Source organism: Neovison vison, chromosome 8 (assembly GCF_020171115.1).
Source record: "Neovison vison isolate M4711 chromosome 8, ASM_NN_V1, whole genome shotgun sequence".
NCBI classification, from domain to species: Eukaryota; Metazoa; Chordata; class Mammalia; order Carnivora; family Mustelidae; genus Neogale; species Neogale vison.
The window spans coordinates 11,464,472-11,476,739 of NC_058098.1; the positions used below are offsets into that span (position 1 = coordinate 11,464,472).

The 12,268-nt window shown below is 52.9% G+C and overlaps 1 protein-coding gene across 5 annotated transcripts in view; it reads left to right on the forward strand.

Moving 5' to 3' along the window:
• The first annotated feature begins 233 nt into the window (after window positions 1–233).
• The window catches only part of PTGIS (prostaglandin I2 synthase), a 42,447-nt gene continuing 30,412 nt past the window's right edge, over window positions 234–12,268 (forward strand). The window contains exons 1-4 of one of the 5 annotated variants that reach the window (XM_044262857.1): window positions 2,806–2,851; window positions 2,930–2,982; window positions 9,490–9,613; window positions 11,688–11,866. In XM_044262857.1, the coding sequence (XP_044118792.1) occupies window positions 2,846–2,851; window positions 2,930–2,982; window positions 9,490–9,613; window positions 11,688–11,866 (362 nt within the window). In that variant the 5' untranslated portion in view covers window positions 2,806–2,845. Of the gene's footprint in view, window positions 928–1,702; window positions 1,801–2,805; window positions 2,852–2,929; window positions 2,983–8,311; window positions 8,534–8,581; window positions 8,669–9,489; window positions 9,614–11,687; window positions 11,867–12,268 lie in introns of those variants that run through there. The other 4 variants (XM_044262858.1, XM_044262862.1, XM_044262861.1 and 1 more) reach the window with 4 other exon arrangements.

Here is a 12,268-nt window from a genome sequence, read left to right on the forward strand (position 1 = left end):
AAAAAAACCGAAACAGGTTAAGGCAATAGAGAATGATGGCTTGACCACTTTGGGAAGGTCTCTCGGAGGAGGAGACAGTTGAATAGGGAGAGTGGGACGAAGGATGTGATGGAAAGAGCCAGCTGTGCGAGTCTCTGAGAGATCGTTCGAGACAGAGGGAGGATCCCGTGCAAAGGTCCTCCTTGGAGAAGGACAAGAGATGAGTGTGGTTGGAGCAGAGTTGGGGAGGGAGAGAGTGGAGGGCATGAGGTTAGGGAGGGAAAAGTGGGAGGGGGCAGGTCATGCTAGTCCTTACAGGACCTAAGGACTTGGAGCTGTGCTTTGAGTGAGATGGAGCCATGGGAAGTTCTGAGCAGGATTCAGTTACAGGATCTGACTTGGTTCTAACAGGATTCATCTTCAGAGGGAGGAGGTTGAAACCAGGAGACCAGGGAGGAGGAACAGCTCCTCCAGGGGGCTACTGGAAAGACAGAAAGGAAACCTGCCTAAAGGCACCAGCAGGGGTGCCTGGGGGCTCAGTCCGATAAACCTCCATTAAACCTCTGGCTCTTGCTTTCATCTCAGGCCGTGATCTCATGAGTCAGGACCTTATCCGTGGGGAGGTCAAACCCAGCATCAAGAGATCACTCACGATCATCACGGAGTCTGCTTGCGATTCTCTTTCTCTCTCTGTCCACCCCCCCTCTCGAATAAATAAATAAATCTTAAAAAAAAAAAAAAAAAAAAGGCACCCAAGCAGTTAAGAAACAGACATGGGATTAGAATCAGACCTCCTCCCACTGACTCACAACGGTCACCTGTGCCAAGCACAGTTGTTTGCAACTTCTTTTCACTGACAAGTTCACATTAATTTCTCACAACTTCGACATGTCTGTTCCGACCAGGAGCTGGCCTCAGAGCGGGTGTAAATCATTTGAGGAGTGAGTGGTGAGCGCGGGGGCGGGGGGGGGGTGGCGCGGTTTCCTCCTAGCACCCAGGGGTGGTCTCTTGCAGAGTCGCAAGGCCTGGAAACTGGCACCCTCCATCACTGAGCCCCTACCGTGCTCCAGCACAGGTCTGGGTGCCTTACCGGGTCTCCTGCAGCAGGGGAGGACTCGGTGACTCAGAGCTAATCCGGGCAGCTGTTGCAGCCTGGTTCACTGGAGCTATGGAAGGTAACAGCGCCCTGTAATCCAGCCAACCCCACCCAGTCCAAACAGGCTAGAGAACTCCAGGTCCGGGGTGAGGATGGGATGAGGAGGCTGTAGGTAGAATGTGGGCCTCTCCCACACCTCTCACTACATCTACCCGTATCCCCACATCACCTCCCACCCTCATACCCCCTTCCCTATCCCCATCACCCCTGGGTTTCCCCACAGTCCATCTCCTCCTCCTCTTCTCCCTCCCCTCCCTCCCAGGGACCCCTCCTCTTCCCGGCATCACCCCTCGCGTCCCACCTCGTCCATACCGGCCCCCCACCCCCCGCCCCCCAGCTGCCCTCCGCTCCATCCCACATTTTCCACCCCCCTTTCCGGGCCCTGGCAGGGGGCCGCGCCGCCGAGCTGGGGGAGGGGCTCCCTGAGGGCGCCCCGCCCCCCCCCCCAGGGACCCCGGCGCGGTCGGCGGGCCCGCCCCCTGCCCTACAGCTGCCGGCGCGCGGGGAACGAGGGCGGCTGGGCCGAGAGGCACCTGAGCGCCCCGGAGCCCGCGCGCCGCCGCACCTCGCCCGCCGGCCCGCCGCCCCGCCATGGCCTGGGCCCTGCTCCTCGGGCTCCTGGCCGCGCTGCTGCTGCTGCTGCTGCTGAGCCGCCGGCGCACGCGGTGAGTGTCCCCGCCCGCCCCGCCGCCCGGACAAAGGGGCGCCTTCGTGGGGTCCCGAGCCGCGCCGGCCCGCCGACCCCGCTCCCCCGGCGGAGCCTCCCGCGAGGGGCGAAGGGGCTCGGGGCGGGTCCGCCGCCCCACCCCGGGGAGGGCGCCCGGCGGGGCCGCCGCCGCGAGAGGCTCCCCGCGGAGAGGAGGCGCGGGAAGTAGGGGACGGGGTGGGGGACCCGTCCGAAGGCTCCGGGTGCGCGGCGCTCGGCCGGCCCCTGCGCAGGGCTTTCGGGGGAGAGAGCCTGGGGTCTCCGGGTGGGGAGTGGGTGCGTGGACGGGCTCGAGCGGCTCCGGGTGCGAGAAGCCCCCTCCTGCTCTTCAGCCTCTGCCTGGGTCCCCCCATTGGAGCCAGTCCCCAGCCTCTGTCGGGTAGCCTTGCTCCTCGCCCCATTGCACAGATGCGAGAGTTGAGGCTGGGGAAGGCAGAGGCCCAGAAGGATGCCCTCTTACCGGCTCTGGAACCATTTTCCATGGGCTACCCCTCCTGGACGAGGGAGCTCGGTACGCTCGGACCCAGAAAGGGGTCTCCCCCTCTCCTGACACCCCACAGCCCCGCAGGGTAGACCAGGGACCAAACTTAACAGCTTTCTCATCCCAGAGGTTGTCCGGCTCTGCTATTTAGGATATGCAAATCTCATACATCTCAAATCAGGGACATGGCAGGAGGTGTTACTTCTATAAAATATTTTAAAAATTGATTTAGATCGCCCATGGAATAGCTGAGTACATTTGACTTGACTATTTGTGCTGTTATAGATAGGACTGAAGCCCTTTCCTTCCTTTCCCGCAATTCCAGACTTCTTTTGTTGATCAGGGCTCCCTCATAGGGCTGCCTGAGAGCAGGGCTGACGGGGAAACTTCCAGATTTTTTTTTTTTTTAAGTACGCTTTTTATTTTAGACTGGTTTTATATTTACAGAAAAGTTGCCAAGGTTGTACAAAGAGTGCCCAAATACCCCTCATCCCGTTTCCGCCATTGTTAACACTTTACATCGATGGTGGTAAGTTCGTCAAAACTAAAAACCAAGACTGGTGCGTTAAGATCAAGCAAACTCCAGACTGACTTTGAATTTCGTCAGTTTTTCCATCATGTCCTCCTGTGCCAGGATCCAGTTCAGAGTACCACACTTCGGTAATTATACCTCTTCCACAGGGCTGTAGGTAATACAGGGCAGTGTGTGTGTGTGAGCGTGAAATGAGAGTGCCTGAAAATTCCAGAACATTTCTGGGAACTTTTAATTTTTAAACAATGTATGTCAAATTTCCAAACAATAAACTCGTGATATTTTCCTTCAACCTCTGGACACCTTTTCAGGTTAGATTTAAAACTACGTATTCATTCATTTGCCTGAAAAAATAAATGAGGGAAAAAGGAAAAAGGCAAAACGTAATTTTTTCTATGAAAAAATGAATTATTCTTCGGAAGTGGTCAGGCTTTTTGGAAACTCTGGAGGTGTTTTCAGTCTGTGCATTTGCTTTTTTTTTTTTCCTCCAGATTTTAGTTTTGATATCTGTCCCTATTGCTACATGGAAATCTGACTCATTCTTTTGATTGCCTGTGTATAAATAAATGGAAGGCTTCTTTTTTTCCTTTTTATTCCTGTCCCCATTGATGGACTCTTAGGTTGTCTCCAGCGTTTTTGCTGTTTTGGACAAAGTATTGTGGTCTCCCTGTGAGACCCACTCCTCTGTGCTCTACTCCTGGGTAAATGGGGCAGCCGTAAACCTCATGGATTCTGGGAGGCAGAGTCCCTGGGTGCTCAGCCTATGGAAATTCAGCCTCTAGGAGTAAGAACAACCTGAGTGACTTCTCTCTGCCTTAGTTTCCCAATCTTTAAAATGGGGAGGATAATGGGAATAGGAGAGAGTGGAATTGCTGGGTTAGAAAAAATGCCAGTTAAACGTTGTTTGAGAAAATTCTTGCTCTAATTCAGAGAGCAAATTTATCTTTGAGGGTGTGTTGTTGATTTTTATACCTGGTGGCTTAGGAGGGCTAGCAAGTGGGTACTGGGGAGAAATGTAGGTGTGGGGGTCACGGACAGCTCAGGCGCAGCTGGGTGGACCCTGGGGAGATCCCACGGGGACTTCACAATTCAGGTCTCCATCTCATTTTCTTCTCCCAGCTCAGTAGGGGGCACTCTTGTTCCTTCCATTTTACAGAGGAGGGAACTGAGGCTCAGGGAGGCTAAGCTACTTGTCCAGGGTCTGCCTGGTTTTCAAATCTGGACTGTAAGAATTTTTAATTACCCGGAAAAACATTTCTGTGCTCCCCACACAGTTTATTTGTAATCGGAACACTCAAAGTCTTAGAACCATATGATGTTAAGATGGTAAGACGTGGCTGTAACCAGAAGGTTCTTAAGGAGGGACAAATAAGTGTTGCAAAAGAGGCGTCTGACCCTAATGCTGTGTAGACAGTGAGCCAGTGTGAGTCAAAGAGGGAGAGCCCAACACCTTCCCTTCTGCTCGCTGACCCTATACGGCTCACCACCCTGCGTTATGGATGAGGCATGCAAGGGCTCGGTGACCTCCTCAGGGCCACACAGGAATTATATCCCACATCTAGCTGGTTCCAAAAATTCATGCTTTTCTCAGTAAAAAGCAAAAAGGAAAAGAAGAGCGACTTCAGTCTTTTAGCAGCTGTCTTTACCTCTCGTTTGCTTTTTAAGTTAAAATTTGTAATTATCAAAAATCTCAACTATCCAGAAAAATAATAGCGTAAGAACCCCCACGTATGGATCCCCTTTTGATCTGACAGCAGTTTTACAAAAAAATTACAGAGGGTATAGTATCTCCCCAGGGAATATTTCAGAATGCGCATCAAAAACAACCACGGTTCTATTATTCTGCCTGAGAATATAAAAATTCTTAATATCCTCTAGTCTCCGGTCCAGACTTCTGCAGTTACGGCAAGGATATTAAAACCCAGCTCGGTAACTGTGACTGTCTTCTGCTGGGACAGGTTGTGAGCGGGAATCAGGAGGCCTTGGGTCGGTAATTAGGAGTCTGATTTCTGTGCCCTCTGGGGCTCATGATCTGCACACAGGTGTCCGAAACCTTCTTCCTGCTTTCCTTTTGGGCCTTGGTTTCTCCATCTGTACCTTGAGGTGGCTCATGGAGCTGCTGCTCGTGCCTTAGCCACTCTGCGGGCAGAGTACATTGCCCTCTCTTGCTCTCTGGGCGCATGTGTCTGCTGCTTCCTCCAGCAGCATTGGAGGAGGTCTCTGGGTGGGAGGCCCCTCTTCCCGGACACCAGAGGGCACCCTAGCATCAGGTGAGGGTCCCCTGGTGGCCCAGGATCTGGGCCTTTGAAGGATACGAAATTTCTAGGCACAATTAGGTCTATCTCATTCCAACATGCACTAATCAGAAGCCGCCAAACGGAGGTCCGTGGCCAGATTCAGCACCAATGAGGGGCTGCTGTGTGCCACACAGAGAGCAAGAGGAGAAAATTGGGGGGTTTCCACACACAAAATTCCCCATTTCCAACTTCTCATGAAAAATGGGCCAATAGAGCAGCACCTGAGGGGGCTCAGAGAAGAGCCTCTCCCAGCCTCGCCACAGTCTCCACCTCTCCTTGTTGCCTCTCTTGCCCATCCGTTCTACCACTCTCCTTGCTCTGACTGTTCCTTACTTTGTTGAGAATTCTCTGAACCTTCTGTATCGGTTACAAAAACGGGAAGACAAAAACTAGAGCAAAATGGCCACATGCTTTCTCTACACAGTGGGAGGCAAGGGGCAGGACGTGGAAGCCAACAGGTGTTAATGGCAGACAGCTTGTGCGTGAGTCCTGGGAAAGGATGGGTCCGGCACTTTAAATGGAAGCTCAGGTGGCAGAAACCAGCCCCCCGCTGCCCCCCCCCCGCCCCTGCCAGGAAATGTCCCAGAGCCCAAGCCTCTGAATGGAGGCACGCTACTGGATAGAGAGGAAGTCTACCCACATGGCACAGCTGAGTGACGCAGCCTCTGCTCTGGGCAATCCGGAGTCCCTTGACTCCCTCAGCTACTCTGGGGGGCAGGTGCTGCTCTTTGAGCACCAACTGTATACACGAATCACGCATCTGACACATATGTATTAGACGCCTGCTCTGTGCCAGGTGCTGGTGTAAGTGTCGGGGTCGACGACAGGTGTCTACTTTGGTGGAACTTCCGTCCCATGCAGGTGTAATACTTCAGGGCACAAAGCGGGGGTGATACGCATCCTTAACTCCCTCCCCTTATTTGCAGAGCGTTGAGTGGGAGGGAGATGGGACAGGTGGCGATGGAGTCTGTGAGTGAGGAGTGGGCAGTTTGGGAGGAACCCATGTTATGGGAATGAAAGCCGGGGCGGGAGGGGTGGGGTGGTGGTTAGAAAAGGTGTCCCGGAATCTGAAACAGGAAGGGCAGGCTGTGTGGGCAGGAGCTGGGAATGAGAAGGTCCAGCACTCCCCAGGGCCCGGCAGTGCCTCAAAATAGTGAGAGTGTCAGTGGGTGAGGCTAGAGACCGCAGACCCCAAAATAGAGCCTCCTTCATCCCTGCTAGCTGACGGCTGAGTCACCCTGGAATGTGGCCTGGGCCGGAGCTGGTTTCAGGGCCCAGGCTCCGAGAGCCAGTGACCACATCAGGAGTCAGACGCCTGGGCTCCCAGCTTCCTGCCTTTGTCTGAGCCTCCTTGGGACTTTTCTGGGGGGGACAATGGAAGTTGCCAGAAATAACACCTGGCTTGTGGGGGAGTTCGGGCAGCAGCCTGGACAAAGAGCAAGGAAAGGAAGCTCTAGCCCTGCCCCTGCCCCCAAAGGTGTCTTGGGGGAAGAAAAGCACCACCGTCCTGGACCTAGGGGAACCGGATGCTAGACTCGCCTCCACTTCCATTGTTGCTCCCCTGGCTGATCACAGTAGTCTCTGTGTTGAGACTTTTTTTTTTTAAGGTTTTATTTATTTGACAGAGAGATAGAGAGTACAAGTAGGCAGAGCAGCAGGCAGAGGAATAGGGAGAAACAGGCTCTCCGCTGAGCAGGAGCCCGATGTGGGGCTCGATCCCAGGACCCTAGGATCATGACCTGAGCTGAAGGCAGCCGCTTAACCAACTGAGCCACCCAGGCACTCCTGTGTTGAGACTTTTTAAAAGCATAACTTCATCACTTCCCAGCTCCCACTTCCAAACCTCTGGGGGCTCCCTATGGTACCCTGCTTGGAAGCCTGACCCTGGCCATGGGTCATGTCCCGCCTCTCACCCCCACACTCTCCATTGCAGCTACACCGGCTCCTGCTGCCTTGAAAACCTCACAGGCATGCTCCCACCCCAGGGCCTTTGCACTTGCTGTTCCCACTGCCTGAAAACCTCTTCTCCCCACTCTTCCACTGCACTCCCTTCTCATCCTGCTGGTCTTTGCTCACGTGGCACCTCCGTGGGGAGGCCTTCCCAGACTCCTTCTCTAAACCAGTCCCCCTCACTGTGTCCTATCACCCTTCTTTCTTAAGGACCTATAATTTGCATACTCTACCATTCAGCCTTTTAAAGTATACAGCTCAGTGGGTTTTAGAACAGCCACAAGGTTGTGCCATGATCACCACCGCCTAACTCCAGGATATTTTTTGTCATCCCTGAAAGAAATTCTATCCCCATTAGCACTCACTCTGCATTCTCCCCTCCCCTCCACCCCCCAGCAACCACTAATCTCCTTTCCATCTCTATGGAGGTGACTTTTCTGGACATTCCATGGAAATAGATCATACGGTACGTGACCTTTGGTGTCTGGTTCCTTTCACTTATCGCGGTGGCTTGGAGGTTCTTGCACACTGTGGCGTGAATCAGTACTTTGTTCCTCTTTGTGGCTGAGGACCCGTCCGTGGCCCGGGCACCCGTATTTGGTCTCTCCGTTCATCAGCCGATGGGACTCCGGCGCTGGCTCCCTCTTTTGGCGGCTGTGCAGGACGTGCCCGTGAATGCTAGCGTCAGAGGTTGTTCCTGAGCTTCCGTTTTCAGCTCCTTGGGGTGTACTCGTACAGTAACTCTGTTTAACCTTTCGAGGACCTGCCAGGCGAGTTTCCGAAACAGCCACCCCATTTTACATCCCACCAGAAATAGGGGAGGGTCCCCATTTCTCCCTGTCCTCGCCCGTGGTTACTTTCCTCGTTTTTCCTTGGATTGCAGCCACCTTGGCGTGAAGGGGACCCACTCTGTGGTTTTGCGTTTCCCCCGTTCCTCAGGATGTTGAGCATCTTTTCGTGTGCTGGCTGGCCGATCGTACCTCTTCTTTGGGGGACTGGACTCTCCATTCAGATCCTCTGTGCATTTTAAAATTGGGTTGTAATTCTTTTTTTTTTTTTTTTTAAAGAGAGCGTGAGAGGGAGCTGGGGGAGAGGCAGAGGGAGAGGGAGAGAAAAAAATCCCAAGCAGACTCCATGCCCAGTGTGGAACCTGACGCAGGGCTCAATCTCATGACCCTGAGATCACGACCTGAGCCTAAATCAAGAGTGGGACACCTGTCGGAGCCACCCATGGTGGCTCTTTGTCTTTTTACTGTTGAGTTCTATCTCCTTTATCTTATCACACTTCCCACTTCCTGAAATGATTTTGCTTTTTTTTTTTTTCTTTTTGTCTGCCTCCCCTTATGAAAGTATGGAAGCGGGGTGAAGTCAGGCGCTTCGCCTCTCCATCCACGGCTCTATCTCCAGCACGCAGAGCGGCGCCTGCTCCCTAGTTAGTATTTGCTGAGCGAGTCAATGACTCCGCAGTGACCGGAGATGGGATGACTCAGTCATTCAGCAGACCGGGAGCTCTCTGCATCCCTGTGGTCCTGATAATTCTAAGATGAGAGCACTCCTTCCAGTCTGGGTCAGTCATGGTAGTGATGTAGCTCTCCCTAGCTAACAGCCCCTCCCCCAGAGGATGGTGGGCCAGGGGTGGCGGTGGTCGGGGGTGGGAAGGGGTCGGTGATCAGGCCAGTCCTTCCACTACCTTCTGCCACTCCCACCATGCTCTCCAGTCTCCACCTTTCCCTGTGGGCATGACAGGGAGTATGAGGTGACCAAAGCCCTGTCCAGGCTGGTTCAGGCGGAGAGCTCTGGGTCCTTGTACTACTGAGTTCTAGAAAGCTCTCGCACTCACAGGGAAGTGATTGGACTCCCTAACATGTACCAAGGTCTGCTGGTCACCCAGCTTTTGCTCTTGGTCCCCTGTAATCCATCTTCTACTCAGCAGCCAAAGGGATTCTGGGGGGGGAAAAAAAAGCCTAAGTCAAATCATGTCCCTTTGCTACTCGAGACTCCCAGGGCTCCCACCTCACTCAGAGGAGAGGCTAAAGTCCTGACAGGTACATCCAGACCCCTGCATGTTCTGGCATCTGTTACCAATCTGGCCTCAGCTTCTGCTGTTTCCCCTTGCTCCCTCCAATCCAGCCACATTGGCCTACTTATTGTTCTAGGAACACACCAGGCATGATGGAGCCTCAGGCCCTTTGCACTTGCTCCTTCTGTCCGGAAGGCTCTTTTTCCAGATATCTATGTGGGTCCTTACCTCACCGTCTTCAGGTCTTTCTCAAATATTTCAGGGAAGCCTGCTCTGCCCGGTCTACTTAAAAATCACACCCCATGCCCCACTCTCTTTGTCTTCTTCCCTGCTTAATCAAATGGTGATAAGTACTGTGGCTTCTGCAGGCGACCTGGCGAGCCTCCCCTGGACCTGGGCAGTATCCCTTGGTTGGGCCATGCGTTGGAGTTTGGAAAAGATGCTGCCAGCTTCCTCACTAGGATGAAGAAGAAGCATGGTGATATCTTTACTGTAAGTGCCACCTGTGCCTCTAGGGGCAGGAAGGGAAGAAGATGAGCAGCTGGGCTGGCCATACCTCGTGTTGGCAGATTCCTTCTGCATCCTTCCATGCACTAACCCACCGATCCACTGGTCCTACCAACTTTCTATCCATTTTTCCATCCGACTGTACAGCCGGCACTTAACTAACATCCGTTCCTTCTTTGTCCCTTTAGCATCTTCCCTCATGGAGTCATTCGATGTACAGTTCTTGTGTGTCCATCCAGCCAACCCCTGTCCCTCCACCCAGCTTCCATCTACCCAACAGCCAGCCAGCCATCCAACATTTCTCCATCTTCCTGTCTACTCCGTATATAAGCAGCATCTTTCCATCCTACTATCCACTAAACCCTCATTCATGTACTCCGTTTCCATCAAACCTCTGTCCACTCACCCATCTTTCCATATATCTATCTCACATCTGTCTATCCATCCGTTTATCCATCACCCAACCTTTCATCTGTACCCAAATGTATCTAGCATCCCTCCATTCATGTACCTAACATCTATCCAGTTTTGTTTTTTTTTTTTAAAGATTTTATTTTATTTATTTGAGAGAGAGAGACAGTGAGAGAGAGCATGAGCGAGGAGAAGGTCAGAGAGCGAAGCAGACTCCCCATGGAGCTGGGAGCCCGATGTGGGACTCGATCCCGGGACTCCAGGATCACGCCCTGAGCCGAAGGCAGTCGTCCAACCAACTGCGCCACCCAGGCGTCCCATCTATCCAGTTTTTAATCTATACATTCAGTATCTTTTTTTGGGTGAGCCTAGTGCAGGGTTTGAACTTACAACTGTGAGATCAAGACCTGAGCTAAGATCAAGAGTCAGGCAGTTAATTGACTGAACCTCCATCTGTTCAGTTTCTACCAACTTCCATTTATCTACCCATCTTCCCGTCCATCTGCCACTATTAACCTAACATCTGGTTACCTATCCATCCAGTATCCAATGTCTGTGCACTCTGTATGCATCTATTTATATCTCCATCCATCCATTCATCCATCCATTCTCTCAACATCCAAACAACCCCCACATCCATCTACCTTCTATGCATCCTTTCAAGTCCCATCCATCCAGCATTCATCCTTCAATCCTTTTACCCAGTATCCACCGAGGACCCTGCCATCGTGTACCCAACATTCATTCAGACTTTTAGTTTCCAGCTAACCTTTAGCTCCTCCTGCATCCATCTTTCCATCCAACATACATTCACTGACGACATCCTTCTGTTTACCCACCCATCTAACAATCTGTCAACAGCTGTTCAACAGCATATTTTCTTGGATATTGGCCTATATTTCAAAGATTTATTTATTTATTTTAGCGGGTGGGGGTGGGACAGAGAGAGAGAGAGAGAGGGAATCAGCGCAAAGCCCAATGCGGGGCTTGATCTTATGACCCTGAGATCATGACCTGATGGTCTGTATTTTATAAGAGTTTGATTAACGTGACTCCCAGATCACACTTTGGAAACAGGGGCCAAGGCAGTGGGTGGTTAGGATTGTGTGACCCGCCCCCCCCCAACTCCCCCCGCGACCCGCCCCAGCAGATGTTTGAGGGAAGAACGCCGTTTCCTTTGTTAATTACAGGCTTACAGCTCTCCATGGCTCCTTCCCTTCTTGGGCAGCGTAGCCTCCCACAGAAGCAGGTACTGCTGGCACGTCCGCTAGCCTGAACCCAACAGCACCCCTTCATCCATCCGTCCGTCTCCCCACCCAAGATGCACACAGCATCCATCTGCTGCCTTCTGGGGGGCAGACTGTCCCCTGGAGGCTGGGGATCTGGCAGTAACCAAGATAATGATGGGAGGTGCTTAAGAGCACAACCTGTGACGCAGAAAAGCCAGTGGCTGTCCTCACTCTACCACGGCTCAGCTGCGTGATCTCGGTCTCAGGCCATCAGTGGTCCCGACCTCATAGGGTGGTCATGAGGGGTGGCCGAGAGGACACTGTGTGTTAAGTGTCTAGCACAAGGTGGGCCCCAGGCCCGGAGAGCTGCTGTCCTTCATAGCAGCTCTCCTCACTCTGTCCCTGCTGACCTCCCACAGGTGCTGGTCGGGGGCAGGTATGTCACCGTCCTCCTGGACCCCCACTCCTATGACACGGTGGTGTGGGAGTCTCGCAGCAAGCTGGACTTCCACGCCTATGCTGTCTTCCTCATGGAGAGGATTTTCGATGTGCAGCTCCCACATTACAGCCCCAGTGATGAAAAGGCCAAGATGAAACCGTGAGTCGCTGGAGACGGGGCCTGTGGGAGGCCGGGGAGGGCCTGACGGGCTTCTGCCTGTGTAGCCCAGGTGCCGTGCGGCCCCAGTTCGTCTCTGCAACAGGCATCCAGTAACGGCATTCTGTTCTGAGAAGACAAACAAGCAAAACAAATAACACCCCAAGAGAATTGGGCAGAAGAAAGGCTGCTTTCACCTTTATTCCTTTTAGGAGGCAGGTCTGATTTTAGTAGGAGGAGCCTGGGGTTTGGGTTGGCCAGACCTGGATTCAGATCCCAGCTCCATCACTTCCTAACTGTGTGACTTTGAGCAAGTCCCTTGCCCTCTCTGAGCCTCTGTTTCCTCATTGTAAAAGGAAGGGAAGTGGGTGGGGTGATTATTGTTTTTGAGTCCATATTCTGTGA